General features: G+C 39.6%; 1 protein-coding gene across 1 annotated transcript in view; it reads left to right on the top strand.

The window, feature by feature from the left end:
• The first annotated feature begins 7,087 nt into the window (after positions 1-7,087).
• The window catches only part of SDHAF3 (succinate dehydrogenase complex assembly factor 3), a 28,680-nt gene continuing 14,547 nt past the window's right edge, over positions 7,088-21,220 (top strand). The window contains exon 1 of the mRNA XM_084209332.1: positions 7,088-7,267. Coding sequence (XP_084065458.1) covers positions 7,106-7,267 — 162 coding nt within the window. The 5' untranslated portion in view covers positions 7,088-7,105. The remainder of the gene's footprint in view (positions 7,268-21,220) is intronic.

Below are 21,220 nucleotides of genomic sequence, written 5' to 3'. Positions count from 1 at the left end.
AAAATTATAACTTCTATATGGTGGGAAAATAAAACTGGAGAATAAACAATGCTAGGACACTTTGTAATTGCTATATCCCATCAGTGAAAAGTCTCCAACTTTTTTCCTTCCAAGAGATTGAGACCATCCTGCTGTCCAACCCATTAGACTGAAACAGTTGAAATTTTTTCCCTACATTTAGTCTGTGCCTTCTATAGCACTTGGAGTTGCTACTGCTCCATAGCATAAAAGAACAAGTTATCATCTTTTGACATCTCAGTTTAAAAGCAAATCTCAAAGAAGTCAAAAACCAAATGCCACTTCCACAAAGCAACAAGCAGTTTGTGATCACTAACTTACTTGTTTTCAGTCTAAAAATTATTCCTGTGGCACCTTGCAAATAACTTTTGTTTTGGTTTAGGAGAAGTGAAAAGCCATTATTCACAAAGCAACAGCAATAAACTCACTATTAAAAACCATATCTCACAGAGGTGATCATTTCAATACTAAGAAATGCTACATGTCTTTTGATCACCACTGATCCTGCCTTCAGGTGGTTTGGGGAGGGGGCAGAGGGAGGAACTGATTAACAGTGATAGTGGTGTTGGATAAAAAGGGTTTAAGGAACCTTGAGTATTTATTTAAATACTTTTAAATATGTTTTTTTTTTCATGTGGTATCCTATAGTTCTATTCTGAATCCCAACCATTAACACCAAGATGTTATATCAAGAAACCACATAGGAAAATCCTGACTGTCAAGAAATGTAATTACAAATATTACCAGATCCAGTGAATAATAAACCTTGGATGAGTAGCCATCCAGATACACCCCCAGTTTGCAGTGTGGTGCTGAGTTTCAGGGCAGGGAACACAACAAAAGAGCACAAACAGTTTCAGAGCTACACAGTTTCATGTTGGATTTGTTTTCCTGATTGATTACAACATCAGAAACTGGATAGAGACAAGAGATGCCTATCCAAGGCTGCACATCAAAGGTGATGCCAAGTGTTTTAACGTGAGGCCAGTTAAGTATTCCAGAACTTGGCCTGCACGGAAAATTGTCCTGGACAGACTGGATGCATTCAGAAGGCTTTTAAAGCACTAGAGACCTGAGATGGAACATGTGCTTTGCTGATATCATATTGTTTATGCCAAAATAATGAATGATGTTGGATTATGCATGCTTCATTTTAAACAGCAGACAATGATCTGGATTTGTGAAACAATAACAATGTTATAGCAAAGCCTTGAACCTGACAACATGTAACCACTGAGCATGGTAAAAGGAGAAATCCAACTACTCTCAAAGGCTGTCAAAAGTTATGTTTGGCTTCGAGTTTTGTGGGTTTGCCCTGCTTTCTGCTCTGAAGTGTGCAGCACTGGCTGGACACTTGGAGCTGCACCTCCCAGGGTCAGTGCAGTCAATGGCTTTGTTTCTCTCCCAGTGGGAAGGTGTGGGCTCCCAGACCAGTAAAAGCCACAGGGCTCATGCTTTATTTGTGATATGTAGTCTGCTATCTATAGATCTTAAAAAAGCAAGAAGGGATTTCCAATTGATCTGTGGTTACTTGGTGGAGGGAGGGAGCAAGAAAGAGAAAGCACAGTTTTCTTCCCAGTCCCCTTTGGCTCAGTACTAATGCCAAAACTGAAGCAGCCACACAGACAGCAGAGGAAACTTAAAAAAACTTAATTAGGGAAGAAAGCAACCTAAATAATACTATGGTCTGTTTACTTAGAGCTGCAATGCTGCCAGAGAAACCTCACAGCTTGCATTTTTAAGCAATGCTTTTCATATAAAACATATTTAATGAAAACAGGAGACGGGACAACAAGCTTTCTTCTAACTTCATTTAAACATGTTTACATTGCACTTTAAATTCCTCTTGGGTTAATGTGAAGCTGGGCTAAAAGTTTGGAAGTGATGCAGCCTAGCTAGCTTTATTCCCTGAGTTTAGGCTTCAGGGCCTGACAGCATATCATCTGGAGCTTCCAGGACCCATGGACGCCACTGTTCAGCAGGGGCTCGCTTTTGCTCCCCTCCTGATGCCTTGAGGCTGGGCTATGCTTTTGCAGTCACATATTTTCTGCAGCTTTTAAGAATATTAGTTTTTAAAATCTGATCATCTACTCACTTGTTCTGTTTCTCCCCTCTGTTAAAAGCATCAATGTAAAAATTGCTGCGCTCTTTTTGTGTTATTTCAATGGATTTGTGGAAGCATCTTTGCATGACCTTAAGTTTTACAATTACTTACTAAGTAGAACAGGAAAACAAAGCCTTACCTATGAAGAGGTAATGGTGCACACTCCATATTATATCTGAAATAACAAAAGGTGTGCTTTCAAATTGTATTTATTTCAGCATCAACATTCTGCTCTTAATTCATTTACTATGTGAATTAAGAGCAGAATGTTGTATCTCTTACAGAATTTGAATGCAGTTAAACAGAACAGCACATGTGGCAGATTAACCAAATGAACTAGTACTGTATTTACCAAAAAGATTGTTCACAAGAAGACACACAGCAATTCCAAATAAATGACATTTTCAAATTCTGTTTGAGTTTTCAAAAGTAGAAGAAACATTTTGCAATATAGGCAATCTTTTGGATGTTTTCTTTGAATGTTGAAAACAACAATAGCTTAAGGATGAAAAAGACTTCCAGTTCGCAGTCTGACTTGGCACCATCTATAAAAGATGGTGTAGGATTTTCCCCCTAAAACCATCTTGCATGCCCTTACATTGCGTTTTGATGCTCTTTAATCATTCTACCCAAAATTTTAATTTTGAATCAGTTCACTGAGCAGAACTTTTTAGAAAATTTCCACTGAATACTAGATGCTTCTGAAATGAGATTAAAGAAAACCCTCACAAGGTTAATCGCAATCTTCTCTTTTTCTTTCACAACACTTCCCTGAGACATGCTGCTGCCTGTGTGCTTTGAAATCCAGCGCTGGACTAGGGAGAGGAGATGAAGGTGGGGAGATGGTGAGCAGGAGGGTCCATGTGCAAGCCTGGCACTCCTCCAGGCTGATGTTGCCTACACTTGGCTTGCTGCAAAGCTCTGCTCTCACATATTCAAGCAGAAACTTGATAGAGTTTGGTAGCTAAATACTTTGAATATTTTAGCACACTTGGCGTCTTTCATGTCTGCAAGAGGCAAGCAGAGCTTCCTCAGGAACTGTCAAAAATTTGTTTTGGATGATATGGATCATGTGCTTCAGATGAAAGTACAAGAAATCCTGCAATGAATGAGCAGCTCAAGCATAAGCTGAACCAAAGCAGAACTTCCTTTTAATGTCCAAAAGGTACCAGCATGCCAAGCATGTAATTGACTGTAGTCCAAAACCAGCTGACTGCCTCTCCCTTCCAAAATTGTCACGTGCCGTATTTATTTCATCAGAAACGTGTTCTATTTGTTTTCATCCTACTATCAGATGCATGCGTGAGTACCTGAAGCCATCCTGATGAGCTGCACCAAATTACATTTATTATGGCATCTTTTTTTCCTCACTGAAATGGAGCGTTTGGAAGAAAATCATCTGTCCTGCTCTCCCTACCATGCTCTGCTGACCAGGCTGGAGCATACCAAGCACAGGCTGTGTGAAGAACGCTGGGCCAGACACGGACAGGCAGTGGCCTCTGCAGGCAACAGCAAACACGACTGGTATCTTCATCAGCTCTACTTCCCCAAGCCCTGGGGAAAGAGCTAGTCCAGTTTTAGCAGCATCCACGTATAGTAGGTTGCACGTCCAACTTTTGGGTGGGTTTTGAAGAAGACAGTCCTGTGCTAAGACTGATTTTGCTTCTGTTGAATCAAGGATAAAACTCTACTCCACTTTGACAGAGGCAGAAGCATCCTCAGAATCTCTAAGCACCCATGGCTTTTTCTAAGTCATTTATGAAAGTATTAATTTTCTGTTTATGTTTCCTACAGAGCAGGGGTAATTCAGTGTCTTTTTAGTTTATGAGGCACATTGGAAGGTGCCACAGAATGTTTAGTAGACAACTTGTGCTGTCATAACAGATCTTTCGCTTGGTTTTTGAATCTGTCTTGGTCTGGAATAGCATGCAAAAAGAAACTGTCTTGAATATATTCAAATACTTAGAGAGTTTATTAAAAACATAATAATTCTGAAGTGAAAGATGCAATTTTATTGTGATCTGCACAATGCAAAAAAAAGGAAACATGGAACAAGACTATACTTTTTAATAGCAGGAAATTAGACTGTACTTAAGCATTAATCCACAATTTACAGAAAAGATTGCATATTATTCTGGGGGGTTTATTTTAAATATGACAATACAATTTAGCTTAATCAGGAGTACCAACAGTTCTGGAAAGAAATACCACTTCATTGCATTCTATATTTAATCATTTATTTTGATTCACAAAAAGAACTTCTCAGGATGCTCTTAATAATTTAAAAAATTACAGCAATTATACCAGCTCAATAAATACTTCAGCTTCATCTTCTTTAGTCAACATATTACTGATAAAAGGAAAAAATAAACATGAAAGTGTTCCTCCAGTCTTTCTGTATTTGGAATTAGGACTGTAGCAAACAACATGGCCATTCTGACAGATTCCCAAGGTCAAAAGCTCAGAAGGATGGCTAAGAAACCGCTTTGCATCCATGCTTTACCCCAGATTTCTTGTATATCCTTGGGAAAAGGCTGAGATGCTACTCACACAGTCACTAGTCGTGCAAATAGAGATTTCATATATTGGCTAAGCCACTCCACCTGCCTTTGTGCTGACCTATTGCAGGGCTGACACTGCCTCCCCAGACCCAAAGGCACCATGATGGAGCACGGCACAAAGACACTCTGGTATCTTTGTAGGATCCACACCAATTCTAGCAAAACAAACAGTGACCCAGTGCTCTAAAGCTCACTCAGTCAGATACAGAATAATCCATTATGGGTTGTCTAAATCACATGTACCACAGTACAGCCTTCTATTGACACTTGAAAGGAAGTAGTGCTTAATTACCTCCACCTGCCTAAAAAGGAGTGGGATGAACACTCTCCTGAGGTGCCTCTTTCTTTGGTGCAGGCTAAGAAGTGCTCGTGGGCTGTGGAGCACCAGGAGCAGCAGGACAGATGCCCCAGTGCCCTGCACAGAAGCAGGGCTGCCTGGAAGCAGAGGCAGGCACCAGCAAGAGGGAAGCAAAGGAGTTGCACTTGTGTGTTAACTAAACTGTAACTGGATTCAAAGTGTGGCACAGACATTTTGAGTACTGATGACTGAGAAGTCATTATATGGAAAGAATACTTCTAATATTGTATCATGTGTTAATGAGTTCTGATGGTGAGTCCTTTTGTGCCTGTACACAAAGAATATGGCACTCAATTGCCTCTGCTGCTCCACCACATTGCCTGATAGTGCAGAGACCTCCAAGGACTCAGGCATATAAAAATTGTAATTAGACAAAGACTGGCAACTTAGACTGTTATCAGCATCTTGATGAACTTACAGCTTTATCTTCTGCTCCAGGGGGAATTGACTGGTAAATCCTCACTCCTCTCACAGCACCTAGGGAAGGCTCAAGGATGAGGCTCAAGAGCTGCAGCTGAAGCAGCCTGGAGGTGCAGAGATGCTGCAGGAATCCTCCTGGGCAGGAACCACCTGCCCCACAGGATGGGCAAAAATGGCTTTTGGTCTCTGTGGACAGAAAGATGAGATGTAAGAAATGTTAAAGGTCACAGATCTGCCTAAGTTGGTATTTGAGCCTGGTGAGTATCTGAGAGGCAAAGTGAATGCCCAGCAGAGGGCTTAAGCAGGCCATGGAAGAAGGACTCCTAAAAACCACACAGGGTGGATGTAGCAAAAAAAGCTCTCAGTGTGCATTATGAGTATGGTGCTCAAGATATAATAAAATATTTAAATAAATTCTCTAAATGAATGCACCCTGAGATGGTTCAGAGGAATTGCATCACTGCAAATAAGTGATACAGCAAATTGTTTTTCTAACCTCAATCCTTTTAAACTGTGAACTTATTGAAAAACACATGGTAGACAAAATGCTTTAGGTCCAGAAATCTTCCCTCAAAGAAATGTCTGCAGAGAGTACAGTTTGGAAATATGAAACTGTACAATCAATTTGAGGATCAGGCCACCTCTGCCAGGGCCTGAGGCTCACTCTGACAGCATCACCGGCAGGGAAAGGACAGGAGACTGTAGCTGAGAATAGTTGAACCCATAAGCATTTGCTTCTATTTCGGTAACTTTGTGTCACTGGGAACTTCAGTTTTCCATCAGTGAAGTGCTCAGGACAATAAATAAACATAAAGAAATAGTAGTCAGTAAAACAGCCTGTACTTTGCTCTTTACTCTGTATATATGACTTGGGCTTTCTATGAGGCAGTATATTTTTGTAATTTCCTAGTATTTTAGTAAAGTTTAATGCCCCCTGGCCCTACAGAAATGTTTCCTTTTTGCTTTGAATCATGAGTAATTTCACTGGGGGGAAGGAGCTTAACACTCACCCGCACTGAGGCAGGACTTTGGCCACTGCTGCCACTGCCTGACTCTGCTTTTACCATTATACCCATGACTGCTGACATTTGAGGGTTTTTCCACACGGGTGAGTTGGATGTGATGTTAAGCTGCTGAGAAAGCTTTATGGAGAGCTAAGGAGTTGGAGTTTGAGCTCTAAGTGGGAGAAGGCAGGAGCTCGGCAGTGACAACGTGGTGGCACAAAGGCCCGGGGGGGCAGTGAGGCTTCTTGCGATGGCTCCTCTTGTCTCACAGTGAAAATGCAAGTAAATCAAATTTAAGCGTATGAAGCTTGGGCTTAGTGGCCTAATTAATTTGTGCCACATTCTAATCTGGTACAAAGTGCACATTTCATTCTTCTGGTGGTGAACCTGGAGCCAAAAACGAACTGTTTCCTTTATCTATGTATATACCGCGATCTCTGCCACCCGCACCGGTCTTTGAGAAACAACATTCTCCACGCATTCTTCCAAGTACTATTTGCAGCCCCATTGCTCGGTACCGTTCCAAACGCCGCGGGCGACACGCAGGCCGCAGTTTGCGGGCAGCGCCGCCCCACACGGGGCGCTGAGCGCTGCCGCGGCGGAGGAGGCGCGGCCCGGCCCGGCCCCCCAGGGCGCCGCCATGGCGGGCGGAGCGCGGCGCCTGTACCGCCGCATCCTGCAGCTGCACCGCGCGCTGCCGCCCGCCCTGCGCGACCTGGGCGACCGCTACGTGAAGGAGGAGTTCCGGAGGCACAGGGCGGCCGGGCCCGCCGAGGCCCAGCGCTTCCTGCGGGAATGGGAGGCAAGTGCCCGCCGCCCCGCGGGGCAGGGACGCGGCCGGGAGCGGCGGGGCCCGGCGGGCGCGGGGCAGGCCCCGGCAAGGTCAGGGGCGCCGGGCGGTCGCAGCCGCTCCGATGTTGGGCTCGGTGATCTCAGAGGTCTTTTCCAGCCCAGCTGATTCTCTCTGCTCGGGCATGTTCCCGTGAAAGGCGAGCTCCTTGCAGAGCTGCAGAATGCCTCGTAACTTCTTGTCTCTAGGCATGTTATCTTTTATGGTTCTCAGTGCCATGCCTCGAATGTATGTGAGCACACACGGGTATATGTAACAGAGTGACCTCAGTTACATAATTAGCTATGTATAAGTATATAAATAAAAATATACGCACAATTATCTGTATGATCTATAATAATGCATTGTATAAGTATATATAAATATTTATAACTACATACATAACTAATTGTATAATTATAATTAGCTAAGTATAGGTGTAAATAGCTTCCCTGTGAACTTGCATTTGATTCCGGAGCAACATTTTTTCAGTGTTTCCTAAGGAAACAAGTTATGTGAACATTGCTTCTCTGCATAACACCCTTTCCCCTGAACTTCCTGCCAGGTTTCACCGAGGAGAGAAAAGCAGACCACTCCCAAGTGGTGAGGCTGTAGTGAGTTTCACAAGCAGCAGAGGAAGGAGCCCCATAAGGTGCTTTCCCCACATGTTTGGACCCCAGTAGATATCAGCATATTAATAGGTCCCCAAGAAGTCCACATGGCAAATGTATAGACACTTCACAGAGGAGAAGCTTCAGTTAAAGCTGCAAGAGACAGATGTATAAACAAGCTTCCCATTAATTTTCATGCTCCTTGAACTGCTGGCTTGGTCGTAATTTTGAATCTCAAAATGATTTTCCTTTCTATGGAAGGAAATTCTGTTCTGCTTTGCAGTGGAAGGTGGTTAGCAAAGGTAGCATCCATTGCCTCCCAGTTTACCAGAAGAAGGGTAGCAGGGGAGAACTGCCTCATCCCTTCTACCTGCAGTAGCTGAAATCTTACTGCTTACAGTAACTGAGGCATCAGGAATAAGCAGGGAGAAGACTGCCTGGTGTTCTCTGCAGAGGAAAGGAATAAGTATATTTTAATTGCCTCTTGCCAACTGATAGATCCTCAAATCAGAGAAATTTATATCAACCTCTCAAATGCCTGATGCTATTGTAATTTTCAATTGCCGTTTACTTAATACTGCTGAAATGTTTCCGCATCACTGCTTTCAATTTTAACATGAGCTAAAGAGACAAGTTACAGGTTACTATTTCCAGTGCTAAAATCTTCCTTAAAATAGTTTTAGAAAATGAAGGAAATGTTTACATTGAAATATCTTTAGCCATTTTTAAAGTGAAGTATACAAATAGTGAAAATGTTTCTCAGTTCTGAAATCTTTTTAAAGGTAGATTATAGGGAAAATGGTGACAAAAATTAGACTACAAGTAACGAGTTGAATTTTGAAACCTGACATTTGGTGCTATTAGCTATGATATGTTCAGGGAAAGGAAACTAATTTAATAACTGTTTTGAGTGTGTGAATATAAAGAACTTTGCAAATATGTCTGTCTTCTAACAAGATGCTGAGAGATATTAGCACCTAGTTAACGTGTCTCTTATCATCTTTAATTTTTGTTTTGTTCTGGGGTCTTTTTCTCACCCAAATAATAATTTATTTCGAGTGTGAAATTCTACATTTTTGGCCTGTGAGACTTGCTTTGCGTCTTATGTTATGCTGTGGTTCCCAGCCCCATGAAGACTTGAATGAGATAATGAGGAAAGTGGACTGTGGACAAACTGGGATTAGGTAACTCTGGGCTCCAATTATCTGCTAATTAATTCATGTTGGAGTCAGTCTTCTGTCCTAGTTTTGGCTAAGATAGAGTTAATTTTCTTTGTAGTAGCTTGTTCAGTGCTGTATTTTGGATTTAGTATGAGAATAATGTTGGTAGTGTACTGTTTTAGCTGTTCTTAAGTGTGCTTACTCAAAAATCAAGTATTTTTCAGATGCCCATGCTCTGCCAGTAAGGAGATGCACAAGAAGCTGGGAGAGAGAATGGCCAGGACAGCTGACCCAAAGTGGCCGAGTGGATATTCCATACCACACAACCTGTAGTGTGTTCCGTATATAAACTGGGGGAAGTTGGCCATGAGGGGCTGATCACTGCTCAGGTGTGGGCAGGGTATCAGTCAGCCGGTGATGAGCAGTTCTATTATGCACCACTTGTTTCTCTTGTATTTTATTCTTTGCACCCTTCCTGGGCAGCAGGACACTCTTTTGAAATAGGCTGGAAGCTCCAAAACAGGTCTTGCAGGAATAATTGCTTAATAATGATTGTATGTATAATAGATATTATATACATATTATATATAAATATATATAATAAATGATTAGTAATTTTGCATAGCTGTGAAGCGCTGACGTTCTTCCCTACGAGTCACCCAGTTAGCCACAAGTGAAGCTGAGATAATGCTGCTGTTCATGTACATGAACCAAAACTGTTCTTCTTGCCTCTAATTTTATTAAACGAAACAAAAACCAGTCAAACCAAACAAAAAAAGCCACCTAAACAAATCACTACAACATTAATACAAACTGGTTGTTTAAACTTCCTGTGAAGTTTTTTTTGTTTTTTTTTTTTTTTTTGGAAAAATGTGTGCTTACAGCTCTGATAACAGTATTTTGGTGTAGTGTTGTGTTTCCAACTTTTTTCTTCCCAGTTTGCTTGTTCATTACGCTAAGCATATACCTTGCTGTGTGCACTTTGGTGTTGTCAATATTCACCTTCCATCTGGAAATGTTCTTTCCTCATGCCTTCTGCTGAATGCAGGGCAGGGCATCTGGTACAGAGTGGCATGATGTCTCATGTTACAGAAAATTAGTATTCTTTATTTTATGTTAAAGTAATATATCTTGATGTATATTCATCAGAGGGTGAAGATTATGGATATGATGATTGCAGTGATGTTTCTTGACTTTGAATGAGGATTTCAATGTGAAGTGTAATCTTAGTAAGTTATCTGAAATGCTTTTTGAATGAAAATTTCCAAGGATGTCATATTTTAACACGAAACTACTTGACTATTGCTAAAACTCTTCAGGCTCTCTTTGGGTAGTCAGACCTTCTGAGTGTGCCTGAATATACTAGTTCATAGACTGTGATGTGCTTTCTTGTCCTCCAATTTGATTAATATTAGCTGAACATTTAGAAAACAGGCCTGACATTTTAATCCCATTATGGTTGCCTTGCATGATGCCCCTGCCCCCCTTGGAATTCAAATTATGTTGATTCAAGGGAGCTGAGAATATTAATTCAAGGTTGTAGCCAGGTGGGAGTCAGCCTCTTGTGCCAGGCAGCTGGTGACATGGTGAGAGAACATAGCCTCAAGTTGTGCCACAGGAAGGTTCAGGTTGGACATCAGAAGGAGTTCCTTAGCAAAAGTGGTTGTTAAGAAACAGACTGCTGAGGAAGGTGGTGGAGTCACTGTCCCTGGAAGTGTTCAGGAGATGACTGGATGTGGCACTTAGTGCCATGTTTTAGGTGACAGGTTGTGTTTGATCAAAGGTTGGACTCCATGACCTTAGAGGTCTTTGGCAGTCGGAATGATTCTGTGATTGTGTCTCATAAATGGAACAAATTTCCTTCATTTCTTGTGAAACACTGTGAAAAACCTGTAGGGAGATTTTTAAGATCAGCTTTAAAAATAAAGGAGGGGAAAAAAGAGGTGAAAAGCTCTGAAATGATATTGCTGTAGTATGTGAGTTGTTCATGGTGTTTTCCTGTAAAGGAGATGAGAAGGGACCTCGTTTTGTTTAGAATGCACAGGAATTGAGGGATTTTATGTTAGAGCCAGCCATGTAGATGGCTAATGAAGTTTTGATAGGAAACCTAAGCTGACCTATTTGCATTTATAAAATAGGGAAACTATCCATTAAATATTCTTGGAAGAGTTTTTAAGTGGGTACGACCAATAGCAAACTGCAAGTCCGTATGTGCTCATGTAAAAGTAGAAGAATATAAATATTGTGGTTTTCCTGTCACTGGTATTGGATTCCTAGTTTATGTCTGGAAACCTGCTGGAAAATATTGTTGTTCAGGAATTATGCTTGTTCAGGTAGATTCAAATTAAGTATATAAATTATGAATGTATGTTCCTATCTATTTTCTAAATATTTAATATTTTAATTAAAATAATTGGTACTTGTTTACAGGAGACTGGTGATATAATTAGATTGATACTGATTATTACCTTGGAATGGTATTGAATTAATATTGACAGGTATGAGAAGTCAATTAGTTCAGCAGTCTTTTAAATCATGGTAGCTGATGAGAATGCTTACATAACATAAGTAATATTAAGATAGTATTGATTACTTCATTTCAGATTGCAATAGGTACAATATTCAGCTAAATAATTTAGTAACAATTTGTTTCGCCTTTAAGCATTAATTTTGAAAATGACCATTTTGTACTTGGCTTTTTTAAAAAGCCTGACCCTGTAGATGAGAGGGCCTGGACTGTCTCTAAGACAAGCAGAATCATTCTGCAGAATTACACAACATTTTCTCAATTTAATAGATTGAACAAATTACCTTTGAAATTCTTTGGCCACTCTTGACCCTGAAAATCTTTTTACAGGCTTTCAAATGAACTGTCACATAGCCTCTCAGGAATGACTAAATTTTTCAATCAATGTATCTGATGCAGTACAGATAATGGTTATTCATCAAATTTATTTTCAGTTGCCTGCGTCACTTGCAGTATTTACTTTGCTGGGATGATTGTGGGATGCTGTCATATCTGAGAAAATATAGTTGTTTTGATGTCTTTTTCTGTTCATGAGCAGATACACTTACAGAACTTTTTGCTTCTTAATTTTCTGGGCAAATATAAACTTCCCTCCCCTTCTTGATTTATTTTTAAACTACTACCACTCAAAAATATGTTGAAAAAATGTTGAATGGAGAATTTGAAGAGCAAATAGTCAAAGGGGGTGGAAGAGGAAATTGTGGCCAGTACTGGAGTCAGACTGAAATGGGAATGGGATGTGTGGGTTGCCCTTTGTGCTGTCTTTCAGCAAATAATGTAGGTAGTATAAGTACAAAACAGCTGCTAGCATTCTGAATTCTGCTCTCAGTTTCAGTGAAGTACATTATATTAGAGATGTTTTCTTTGCCCTGACAAAGAAATATATTTTTTGGAAGTAAAATACGTCTTTAGGTTTTTTGTCATTTTATGGCTTTTATTAAAGTTGTGAAATAGGATTTTAGAGTAGTATTTCATTTTAACATTACTGGATGCATTGAAATTTGCTTTTAGTGATTTTTATGGCTATTTGGATGGGAATCCTCTTATTAAGAGTAAATTCTTACTGAGTCCTATGTTTTTATCCCCCCCTTAGGGCGTTCACTAGTTATTAATCTGTAAGAACTAAATTGGAGTCAATTTCCTCTATTTTCTTTTATATTGTTCAAAAGGTGGGAAGGAATTTTGCACTTTTCTGAGAGCCAGGGAGTTGTGGCTGATGAACTGAAGAGCATGTGGGATTTGGGCATAAAAGGCTGCAGGAAATCAGGCTGCTGCTCTGACCTGGCATTCCTGGTGGGCTGCTTGGTTGTAGGATTTGAAGTCTGCCTCTGACGAAATTTTGCCCGGGTGCACCCATGATTTGGTGAGTGTCCTGAATTAGTATTTATGTGCAATTACAAAGGTTAACCTTTTGTTGTGAATCCCTGTTGTGAAGTTTCATGCAAATGAAACTCTTTCATACTATGCCATCACTTCCATCATTTCAGTGCTCTTTCAGTTTTGGGTTTAGAAGCAGGAGCTGGTGTCTTCCACAGAGAACTCAGTCTGGGAGTTTTCTGAAGTGATGAGACTTGGGCTAGCCTGGTGGATACCCACTGCCTTGTGCATGATGCAGGAAGTGGAGTTTGTTACTTCTCACCTGGAAAGCAGCATCATTGTCCTTCAGGTTCACCTGGCCACTGCTGAGGCCAGTGATTTCTTGCTCAATTGGTTTGGTTTTTTTTTTCCCCCTGTGTACATGCTGGTTTTAGGCCTTTACTGTATTTTCTAAATTCAAAATTTTATAAATTGTAGCATCAGTATTCTCAATGCTTCTTCTGTCATGTTACTATGCCAATTATCAGTATGCTTTCATATCAGTGATTGCATGGAGCTAGTCTGTAGATGGCTCTTTTGATAACTGCTTATCTGCTAGTTGAAGTTTCTATTTACAACTGTTTTGACACAACAGGAAATAATATCCAAGTCCTAGGGGTGACATCCAACAGTAATGTCAGTCAGTTGCTTCTGCCAGTCACCTCAGGTACAATGCAAGTATAAATATATGATGTGCAGATAGGTTTATAAATTTCAGATAGTTTTGTAGGATGCCTTGGATATTTAAAATGTGGCATGAATTTAATCCCTGAACTGACATTTCTTGGCAGAATGTAGCCATTTTATTAGTTACAACTTAGATAGAGAAGTTTAAATTGCTGTAGAAGTGGGATGCATCTCTAATGAGTGTTAACAGTTTGCTCCTTGCATTGAATAGCACTGGCAGGGCATATTTCTCAGGGTTGAAGATACTGTAGAAGTTTTGTGAATGTCTGCTCCATGAGCAGACACCTGCACCTTCCTAATGAGTACAGGTTAGTGACAGGCAGTGTGAGAATAGGTCTCTCAAATAAGAAAAGAGCCAGACACAATAGAAGCAAAACCAGTAATGGAGCATTTACGGAGTTGTCAGTTTAAAAGGTAATTTAGGTTTCCATCTAGTGGTTGTATAAAATTCTCTCTTAGCCATATGAGACAGCATGTGCATAGCCATGTTCCTAACATACCATTGTACTTGTGTGTTTCTGTGAAACTTAGGGAATCAAAAGCCTTTATTATGTATAAATTATACATGTAATAGCACATGATTCTCAGGACCGCCAGTTTTTTAAAGTCAGAGCTGCAGTGACCAGCAGTCTGTTATTTTGTGCATTCAGATATCCAAGTACTCTTTGAATGAATGTTTACCTTATTTGCTGTGAATTAGGCTGATTCCTCTTTTTCATTATTCCATGAAAGCCCTTTCAAAAAGTTTAACTTGACACAGGTTGTTGAAAGCAAATGGGTTTCTTAAAAGGTTTTCTGCAAGTTGTATCTGTGCAAGTATGAGTTTTGTTCAGTTTCTTGCTTTCTCTTATATGTAAACAGAACAGGAAAAAAAGAGAAACAGGAACAGATGAGTATTCTGATTCTTTTGCCCCAGTGTTTTAGCCCTATTTTTAGTATTTAAAGTATTCTGCAGTAGAATTTAGAAAACCTACCGGATTACATTTTGAGATGAGGGTTAACAGTGATTGAAAGATGGACCAAACAGTGTGGTGCTGCAATGATGTTTACTGACAAAAGGCACAAATATTTATATTGCTTTAGCATCTGCCTAAAAATTTCCAGTTTTTCCGTCTATGTGTGATCTAGTACCTAGCAGGCCATAATGTATATTTTTTCTTTTGCACAATTACTTATCAGAGCAGGCTGTTCTGTTCTTTGGGAGGGGGACACAGTTTCTGCAGGTCCTTCTTTATGTATCATCCTCAGTTTCTGCAGTTCTTTCTCACAGCTTTTTCTCACAGCTCTTGCTGTACAATCTTCAGCAACTCAAGAGTACTGTTCATGTCCTTAAACTCATTCTGCTGTGCAACACAAAGTACGATGTCTGAACTTTGTTGCATTTTAAGACAATGCAATATCTTAAACACTACATGGGTCAAACAAACAAACTGAGTATGAATCGCAGTTGCAAACTTTGGAGGATTTCAGCTTGTTTGCATTTTATTGGCACCTTCCTTCTAGCATTTGTTTGGTACTTGTGTGAATATTGTCAGCATGTAGTGTTTTGTAAGCATGGTAGGTTTTTTACCGCCTTGTCAATGCATTTCCACTATCAACACTGTAAACACTGCCAACTTTCTACAAGTGCTGTCAAGTAGCATATTTTGTAATTACTGCAATAATATTATGAGTGCTGTAATTGCATATACTGTATAGATGTGCCTTTCTGTCCTGTGTAGACAGAAAATTTATATTTTCTGCAAGTTAAAATCGCATCTGAAGCGCAGCAGAATAATTGTTTAGAAACTGGATTTTTTTTTTCTTCTTCTTTCAGTGTAATGTGAGGTTGCACAAATAGAGTTATGCATATTGGAGTATTTTAAAGGCCCAGATTTTTAATATATATATTTAGGGCATACTAATGTGTACCCATTGAAGAATGAAAGGATATTTTTTACACAATTCACTGATATTAATGTAATTTAATTGAATATTGTTTTTTGCAAGAAGTTGAACCTCAGATTCTGACCTCATAATCTTGTATTTAGTGTCATCTTTATCACCATTCATGTTGCTTTAGCTGTCTTTTGTAATGCTGAGAGCTTTGGCTGTTTTGAGGCCGAAGCTGGCTGTACTTAGAACCATACATCTTCTTGGTGATATCCTGCTGTTTTGCAGCTCACTCCTGGGAATCCAGCAAGCAGAAAATTTCTGCTGAAATATATTTTGTTGCTGTGTCTCAAAGGTGCTACTTTCAAACTGCATTTTTGAAGGATATAATTTAGAAAATATATTTAATCATAGTATCTGATAAAATGTTTGAACTTCTAGCTTTTAAAGGTAATTTCCAGAAGTAATGTATAGTAATGAGGTATTTCTAATAAACCAGTTAGAAATTCTACTAGGAGCATAGTTACTGAGTGTTGGGTTTTAGGCTTATTGAAATGTTGGGGGGTTGAGTCCTGTTAATGTCCTGGGTTTTTTTGTTTCAGGGCTATTAGTGAGAGAGCAGTCTAAAATGAAAGAGAGCATGATGCACTTTTTTCCTCTTTTTACCTCCTAGGTAAATCTGTAAAATACCTTCTAAATTGATCTTGCACCCATATTTCAAGACTAGCTAACAAGAGACACAATGTAGATGCATCTTCCCTTTCTCTGTGGGAATTACTGAATGGTGTAAACTTGATAAACTAGTTTTATGTAACTTTATAGTATTTTTTCCTTCTTGCTGAACTATTCCATTCAGTAATTTAGACGAAATGAACATTAGATGACTGAAACTTTTTTTTTTCCCCCTTTCTGAACAAGAAGAAATGTGGTGGAAGGGTTTAAGTCCCCATTGCCATTGCCTCTTTGGAGATGTCATGGCTGAAGGTGTTGGGTGGTGTTGGAAGTCTTGGTATTTGCATGGAATAAGCCAGAGAAACTGGTTTATTTTTTTGTGTGTCATCAAATACCATTTATTTATAACCAGTTTCTTGCTTCTTATGATTGCATAGTGAAAGCATGTGGTCTTTGTTGTAGAATTTGAATTCTAATAGGCAGTCTGTATTGAGATAAGAATTAATGTTACATTAGCAATCCTTGAGACTTCATCACCTTCTGACTGAAGTCTGTAATGCCCTTGTGTGTACCCTAATGGTTGATTTTTTGACCTGATGAAGGAAAAGTGTTGTTCACAAGTTTGCAGTTTTTAAAATGTACACATGATGGCAGCAAATACTTAGCTAGAGAAGCTTTGTTCCTATGCTAGAAAAAAGAGGCTGCTGAATTTTCTAATACAAACTAGAATTCCTACAGATTCAATTATTGTTAAATTATTTATTGAAATATATATTGTTAACTTACTGCTGCAGATTTTGAGAAGGCTTTTCAATTAGAAAACTTTACTGGGCTTTCCACCTGGTTTAATCATAATATTGTCATAATGTGCTTTCTGTTTTGGATTTGCATTGGTAAACAACACTCTTGTGTCACAGGGTGTGACTCTTGTGGATGCTGCTGGGCAGGGCCAGGAGTTGGACTGGTCCTTGTGGGTCCCTTCCAACTTGGCATATTCTTTGATTATAAAATTCAGATCAGCTGTGGTAGTCTCTAGGGGAGTAAGCCCAGAGCAGATGGAGCCTCATTATGTAGATACAAAACTTTTAATTTTTTTTTTTCATAATGGATCTATTGAGTTTTACAGTGATTATATTTTTGTAAGTGCATTGTAATAGCCCAAATGCAAATGTTTTTTCCACCAAATAAAAAGTTTTATTATTACTAATGTCACATTTTAGATGCTGTTACAAAGTATGTTGGTATTGAATAGTACTGTTTAGAGTAGGAAGTTTTCTTTAAAAATGAAAATATAGTATAAAATATTATTTATTCCTGCTTTTATTCGTGGATGCCAGTGAAATATTTAAACTCAATCTCTTTCTCTTTTTTCTGCCCCTTTCAAAATGAATATGGCATATGTCAGTCATCCGCCATGATATTTTAAGCCAAAAAGTTGCAGGTTGCCACAGTTCCAATAATAAAACCTTGTGGAAGGTGTAGGTCAGCTTTTGGCAGGGATACAAGTAGGCTGCTCTAAAATTAAGGATATTCTGGTTCATGTTCAATTACTTGTTCTGTCTATGTACTTTATTTGCAATAGTTTAAACTTGATTTTATGCTGAGAATTAATTTTAAGGTGTTCAGGAAATCATGATATTCTATTGTTTTCTGGGCCTTTTAAATTCAGTTTATTGTTCACCGAAGTACCCTAGTGAGCTATTTAACATCCATTATTACAGTGAGTCATTTTAAGAATTTATTTAAGAGATACATGATGTGAAGGGTTTTAATTAAATAGCAAACATGTCTTTTGTTCTTCAGTAGCTGCTGATTGAGGAGTGAAAAGAAATTTCATTGGTAGCACTAGCAATGTTATTCTGGTTCATGGGCAGTTCAGTACCATCAGTGTAACTGAAGGGATTTCCACTGTTGAGAAAAACATCATCATCCTATCAAGAGGGAGGTGAGAGTTGCTTTGTGAATAATGTCAACTCTGATTTGTCTTTTAAAAAAATTTTCTTATTTGTTTTACTGGTGAATCTGATTTTTGTGGAGTCCTTGTCTGCCAGCAGATGCCACTCCTCAGCAGCTGAGTGTTTCCCAGACTTCACCAAATAGAAGAAAATAATTGTGGTAGACCCTTGCTTTTAGATATAAAACAATTAAATATTTATATTGCTATAAATATGCTATAAACAATTAAATATTTATATTTTACAATGGAGCTGTTTAAAGGTTTGTTTCTTGCTGATGCATTAAACCCCAAGGCCGCAAAAATGGTGGTGTGTGAGGTAAGGTGCCTTTGTTCTTCAAAGGATTTTAGTTGAGCAGAGGATGACCCAGAAATCCCTTAGGACTCAGGGAGCTTCATTACAGAAGTTGTTAAGGTGTCTGTGTTGGAATTGCTGAAAAGATGTAACAAGAAGGACTTGGAAGCTGAAGTCTCAATGGCTTGCAGTAGGCCAAGTCCTTGTAAAACCTTTAAGCATAAGGAAAAACAGATGGCCCAGTTATAAGTGTAAGAAGGAACTGAGAAGTGAAGATAGACAAGGAAATCCTGGTAAGAATATTCTGTTTGTAATTTCTAAATTTGGAAAAGACATTATCCTGTGATTATGTGTCCTGGGACATGAACAATGACATGCTGCTATCTCTAAACTTCCAACAGCCAGTGTTTTTAGCAGCTGGTGTTTTGGATATGGGCAAGGCCTGTTTTGGCCTCTGTAGACATCTGCAGTAGAAGACTATTTTGATAATTGGTAAATATGGTGTACCACCAGACCCTGGATTGAGATGATGGGTGTCACCTTTCCAGCCTCAACCCCTTCCACATGTCTGCCAGTAATGGAAATACTCCTGATATAGCAGACAAGTTTTTGACTTTTCACACAGAACCACCTCTGTGTGTTCTTTCATTCTAAAGGGTTTTGATTTATATTCCTGGTGAGAGAAGATATGTTCTATATATGTGTGTGTGTGTGTGTGTGTGTGTGTGTGTGTGTATACACACACATATTATGCCTCCTCAACTTTAAAAATAATGCAGACTACTTTCTTGTGGCTGGTCGGAAACCTGTGAAGATCTGGGGATGCCATTTGAGCCCTGGAGAAAAAACTGTGAAAAAAGCCATCAGTGCCAGTTTTATTGCATCCCCACATGTTTCCTGGGAGAGTTCTCCTTTAATTTCTCGTTTGTGTTCTGTAGTTTGGGTTTCGTCAGCTCTTCCTTGGAAATTGTGTAATCTGCATTTTGTTTTATTCCCATCACTTTCAGGAAAAAGTGTTTCTGACTTTGTTTGATGTTACAACAAACTTGCTTCTCCTAAGGATGTTTTCTGGAGCATTGATTAATGTCAGTTATCCAGTGTTAACAGACTTAAGTGTTTCACAGACTTAGTTTTCTAGATGTTAACTATTTCCAACCTTTTGGAAATTTTTTTTTTCTGTATTCATATCTCTACAGCTGTGCAGTATACATGCATGATGTATTTCAGGGGTTTGGCACCATCTACTTCATTGAGTGTTTAATGGCTTTGACTTGAAGCAAAGCATATTGAAATCACAGGGTGATTTCAGTGGGTTCTTCTGAAATGGCAAGTGCGCTGGACAGTCTCCTCAGTGGACAGTAGCTGTGGGTGAAGTTGAAGTTCCTTTCAGCTCTTTTACTGAAGTATGAAGGTAGAGCCATTTCATGTATCAGAGTGTTTGGTTGAGAGAAAATAGTTGGAATTTTGCAGTTAGAGAACCGAAGCATTTCCTGTTTGCATGCAAGCAAACCTTTGTATTAATTCTGCAAACCTTTGTATTAATTCTGCTTGACAACATTCCAAATGTTGTACTCTGCTATTCAGAGCCTTTGGAGCCTTCCCGGTGATGGGGTTTTGGAAGAAGTTATCCCAGTACGAAAACTACACAGCACAGAGGACAAGACAAAAGCAAGCAGTGTATGAAATAAGCTTTTGGCTCGGGAACAGTGATAACGCGTCTTGCAGAGTTTTCTGGGGACTGTTTGGCCACATCATTGTCAAACTAAAGGTGGGTCTGTACTGCTGAACTGATGTGCTTGGGCTGCTTTGCAGCTGGCAGTGGAAGAGCCCATTTCCATGCTGTTAGACTCCTGTGCTCCAAAGCAGGGTGTTCATATCCAAACTGCCTGCTGGGAGCAGTCCCTGATCTGTGCCAGCTCACTGGCTGAACTTGGGAGTTGTTTCACATAAAGATGATTATCCTTGATCAAAACCTGTGCCAGGGACTATGGCACCAAGCTCCCAGGGTGAGTGCTTGAGTTGTGGTACCTTCTCAAAGCATTCCCTGGCGCTGCTATAAGCTGTTACTGCAGACAGAGCGCTGACTCCTCGGCTGTCAAGTGCAAGTGCTGCTTTTGTTCTGAATTCTCTCTGTCACACATTAGCAGATTCTCAACAGCTGTTGGATTTATCTGCCGTTCTCCAAATCAAGAGTTGTCATATCTGAGATCCATGTGGAGATTGAGCTGTCTAAGAAACAAGCTCTGAGCTCTCTGGTGCTATTCTGCTGCTGGTCTGGTGAAATAAGAGGAGACTCTCTAGGCCATAATGAAATTGCATGACAGAGGTGGGCACTGGGTCTGCACAGTAGCATTTCTGAATGTTCAGCTCTGGTGGAAAGCATGTTCCTGGAAGGAAAAGAAAGTGAAAAAACCACCTTTGCTGTCTTTCTAACCAGAAGGGATTGCCAGACACGTGGCCCATTATTCTGCATCCCAGATCTGTAATATTCAGTGCCATTCAAATATTATTTGAATACTAATATTTTAAGAAAATTTCATTTGTGATTCAATTTAAAGAGAGCATTCGCTGCTATTTCAGAAGCCTCTGGAGAACATAGTCCAGCTGTTGTTCATGGTTGTGCTTTGTGTTGATAAGACAGGTAAGCACACACTATTTCATCATTCCCTTTTACTGGCCTGTTTCTGAAATGTCATGGGCCAGGTTTACACTCTCATGGGCCACAGAGATGAGACTGAGTTTGGGAAGATGGTTTTGTGTGGTGCCTCTAGCAGGGTGTTGTATGGGTGAAG

The sequence above is a fragment of the Fringilla coelebs genome (genome assembly GCF_963513975.1).
Source record: "Fringilla coelebs genome assembly, chromosome: 1".
Lineage (NCBI taxonomy): Eukaryota > Metazoa > Chordata > Aves > Passeriformes > Fringillidae > Fringilla > Fringilla coelebs.
Note: the sequence above shows the minus strand (reverse complement) of the source record. Positions and strands in the feature narration are given on the sequence as shown.